Source organism: Cryptotermes secundus, unplaced genomic scaffold, assembly GCF_002891405.2.
Source record: "Cryptotermes secundus unplaced genomic scaffold, Csec_1.0 scaffold838, whole genome shotgun sequence".
NCBI lineage: Eukaryota > Metazoa > Arthropoda > Insecta > Blattodea > Kalotermitidae > Cryptotermes > Cryptotermes secundus.
Window position 1 is genome coordinate 139781 of NW_019744415.1, and position 4516 is coordinate 144296.

At 37.8% G+C, this 4516-nt stretch overlaps 1 protein-coding gene across 3 annotated transcripts in view; it reads right to left on the minus strand.

Annotated features, from left to right (window-relative positions):
* LOC111874755 (small integral membrane protein 14) overlaps positions 1-2373 on the minus strand; it is a 16496-nt gene extending 14123 nt beyond the window's left edge. For 2 of the 3 annotated variants that reach the window (XM_023870513.1, XM_033755581.1), the window contains exons 1-2: positions 2267-2373; positions 1952-2079 (exon numbers count right to left, since the gene is read on the minus strand). In XM_023870513.1, the coding sequence (XP_023726281.1) occupies positions 1952-2026 (75 nt within the window). In that variant the 5' untranslated portion in view covers positions 2027-2079; positions 2267-2373. Of the gene's footprint in view, positions 1-1951; positions 2080-2175 lie in introns of all 3 variants that reach the window. The other variant, XM_033755582.1, reaches the window with a different exon arrangement.
* Positions 2374-4516: the final 2143 nt, after the last annotated feature.

The window sequence follows — 4516 nt, forward strand, 5'->3', positions numbered from 1 at the left end:
GGAAGGCTAATTGGATTGGTCATGTTTTACGCAGAAACTGCCTTCTAAAAGAAGTTATTGAAGGAAAGATAGAGGGGCGGATAGAAGTGACCAGAAGACGAGGAAGAAGACGTAAGAAGATGCTGGATGACCTTGGGGACAGAAGAGGATATTTTCGTTTGAAGGAGAAAGCTCTCGATCGCATCAAGTGGAGGAACTGTTTTGGAAGAGACTGTGGACCTGTCGTCTTGACAGATTACTGATGAATGAAATAAAGAAAAGCATACAAATTTTAATTGATGCAAGTAAAGAGGTTGGTCTAGAAGTAAACACAGAGAAAAATAACTATATGTTACTATCTCATCACCAAAATGCTGGGAAAAATCATGACATAAAAATAGGAAATAGATATTTTGAAAATGTGGCACAGTTCAGATATTTGGGAACAATGATAACAGATCTAAACCTGATTCAGGAGGAAATTTAGAGGAGACTGAACTTGTGTAATGCATGCTACCATTCAGTCCAGAAGCTTCTGTCTTCTTGTCTGTTGTCCAAAAACATAAAAATTAGAATATACAAAACTATGATTTTGCCTGTGGTTCTGTGTGGGTGTGAAACTTGGTCCCTGACACAAAGGGAGGAACATAGACTGAGGCTGTTTGAGAACAGGGTGTTGAGAAGAATATTTGGACCGAAGGGAGATGGAGTGACAGGAGCTTGGAGAAAACTGCATAATGCGGAGCTTTATAATTTGTTCTCTCCTCCAAGTATAATTAGAATGATCAAGTCAAAGAGGATGAGGTGGGCAGGTCATGTGGCACGAATGGGGGAGACAACGAATGCGTATAGGATATTGGTGGGAAAGCCAGAACGAATGAGACCACTGGAAAGACCAAGGCATATGTGGGTGGACAATATTAAAATGGATCTTAGAGAGATAAGATGGGATGGAATGGATTTATCTGGCTCAAGATAGGGACCAGTGGAGGGCTCTTGAGAACATGGTGATGAACCTTCAGGTTCCATAAAATGCTGGGAAATTCTTGAGTAGCTGCTCAATTGGTGGCTCCTCCAGAAGGCCTCAGCTCCACGAGTAAGTAAGTATTATTTACTAATACACATAAATTATTATAGATCAACATCCTGGGAATAAGAAAGAAGATGAATTTATACTTAAGAAATAAACAACACAAACGAATCTAACCAATAACAAAAGAATCAGGTGAAAAGATGCATGGTCTACCACAGCAACAAGCACAAAGCTGAATACAGCATACAACACTTTTAAATTAGTTTAAAATCAACTTTGGCAGCAATCAAAGCAAACTGCATGCCAAAATTCGAGCACAGAAGGCCAGTGACAAGACTCAGAATCAAGTGGAACATGAATCCATAAAATGCTGGGAAATTCTTGAGTAGCTGCTCAATTGATGGCTGCTCCAGAAGGGCTCAGCTCCACAAGTAAGTAAGTATTATTTACTAATACACATAAATTATTATAGATCAACATCCTGGGAATAAGAAAGAAGATGAATTTATACTTAAGAAACAAACAACACAAACGAATCTAACCAATAACAAAAGAATCAGGTGAAAAGATGCATGGTCTACCACAGCAACAAGCACAAAGCTGAATACAGCATACAACACTTTTAAATTAGTTTAAAATCAACTTTGGCAGCAATCAAAGCAAACTGCATGCCAAAATTCGAGCACAGAAGGCCAGTGACAAGACTCAGAATCAAGTGGAACAACGGGAAGAGTAATGAATGCTGGCACTGAATATGGGTGTTAAGACCAATAACCATACATAAAACCCAAAACCTCTGCTGGGTTCAAGAGGACTTAGTTTACAACGGTCAGGTAACTGCAAATAAGTGTATTTCCATTACGTGTAAGTTGTTTCTGCGGTATACGTCTTACATACTGCACAGGATTAAACACCCACAATATGGTTTGGACTACTTACCAGTGAAAGTAAACGTCTCATTGCCATCTCGTGAGTCCAAATACACTCACACAGATCAAAACCGTTGCCACTCATTATTATTAACGGGCGTGCCCAAAACTGTTTAAATTGTGGAGGCTAACTGAAATCTGAAATTAAAAGTCACTCATATATTAATTCACACATAAATTACTTTTATTACAAAGTAATGCAATTCCTGGTTACCGTTAACAAAAACCACTCACTTTGAAAGAACAGTAATAGAAACTAACAATTCAGTTCACTTAATATAATAAAATTAATGGCAAATTCTTATGTCATTACGCAAACACTTACTCTACATACAACAGACCGAAACAGACTACGTAGATAGATGCACAACACTACTACGTTGACATTTCTATGTTCTTGTTCTCATTTCATTGGTCTGCATATTGAGCCAATCATAACTTTACAAACCGTCCCGTAGAAAAAAAAAAATGAGCTACGAATTCCAAAAGTGCCAATATAACAGCACAGATCGGCACAGAGTACCAACATACTAAATGCCCTAATTTGTAATGTTTCACTATCTTAGAGCTATGTAGAACGGACCGGGACTGATTCCACACTCTAAGTCCTCTAAGTAACCACATTGATCAATAGATGAGTAGTATGGAGGACGCAAGGAGTGTGTCAAACGATTCTCCAATGGTACTGAAACCGTACAGCAGCCATCAGGATTAATCACTGTGGGGGGTGTCGGCAACTTATGTCTTTATACAGCCCTCACATAGGCAGTATATCGGAGGCGACAAAAAAATAAATTTTGTTGCACAAATTTTCAAAGCGTCGGATGTTTGCGCGATCACTATACAGATCACGGTAAATGATACTTGTGTGTTAGGGCTCTAAGAACCATTTATGCTATTGACGGAGTTTCCTCTGCAATAACATGACACACACACATCCATAGTTTACAAGCACCTTTATTTGTAACTCTATTTCTGTCCCTGCAAATGTCAATACATAATTCATCGGAAAGTGCCACAGTAACTCTACAAACGTTATCAAAATATAATACACTGGGAGCGTAGTTGGTTGAGGGGCTATACTACAGGCCGGAAGGTCGCGGGTTCAAGTCCTGATGAGGTCATTGGATTTTTTTCAATTGACCTAATCCCTCCAGCTGCACTATGACCCTGGGGTCAACTCAGCCTCTAACAGAAATGAGTACCAGGAATTAATTAAATAATTATCCTGAGGAGTAAAGCGCAGATAGCTCATGAGGCTGACAACCTTACCACCATCTTTAGGCTGATTGTCTAGATAACGTGGGACCCTCAACGTCTCACAACCCTATCAGCCTTCATGGCATGGTACAGGGATAGCTTTACTTTTTTTACTTTTCCACTGATCCACTACCAAAATAAAAAGGCAAATACAAATTTTGCTTATCCACCACTTGGTTTTACATCCCACAAAATGCCCACTTAATAATAGTTGCATACTTTATTAACAGCTATTACTGCCTACTATATCAGACATGATGCAATAAACCCCTTTTTATGAAAGTAGGCCAAAAAATCACAATGTTAATGCAATGGTTGTTTTTATGTAAAACATAACATTTGGGTACACTGCTAATTATGAAGACAGTAAATTGATGAAATGAAACTTATTTGAGGTGTGTATGAATCCAATTCAAAAGCTTACAAAATTTCAGATATTTTCAGAACTGCAAAAATCTTTCACACCACATTAAACTCCCAGTTATCCAGATTTAAAAACGTCTGGAATTCTCATTCAACCAGCAAAAAATTTCAAAGAAAACTTGTCATTTTATTCAAAAAGTAAGCTGCTACCTAGGTAGTTACAGATGCAGGCATCAACACAAGGGGAACTATATTCTACAAGTCAGTTCAAATTTTGGCATTTGCAGATGATATTGATATAATTGGTAGAACACAAAAATCTATGAAAGAAGCTTTTCTTAATTTGGAAAGAGCAGCAAAAATGATGAATCTACAAATTAACCAAAATAAAACAAAGTACATCCCAGTAACCAAGAAAGACTGTGCTAATGGACCTACATATATTGAAATTGGCTCATATAAATTTGAGGTTGTATGTAGTTTCACTTACCTTGGATCAGAAGTTAACTGTAAAAATGATATCAGTGATGAAATAAAAAAACACGTACTTGCAGCAAATAAATGTCTCCATGGCCTTAGGAAACACCTGAAATCCCAGCTAATACCCAGGAAAACCAAAACTATAATGAATAAAGTACTTATAAGATCAGTGCTATCATATGCCTCTGAGACCTGGCCACTGTCAAGATCGGATGAAAGACTGTTAAGTATATTTGAAAGGAGGATCTTGAAATATATCTTTGGACCAGTGGAAGTAAATGGAATATGGAGGAAGAGGTATAACCATGGGCTATACAAACTATTTAATGAACCAGACATTATTGGATTTATAAAGGTGAAAAGGCTTGAATGGGCTGGACACACAATACGTGCCAGAGAGAATAGAACCATCAAGAAAATGCTTAATACTAAACCAGAAGGAAATAGGAAAGTGGGAAGACCAAGGTTAAGA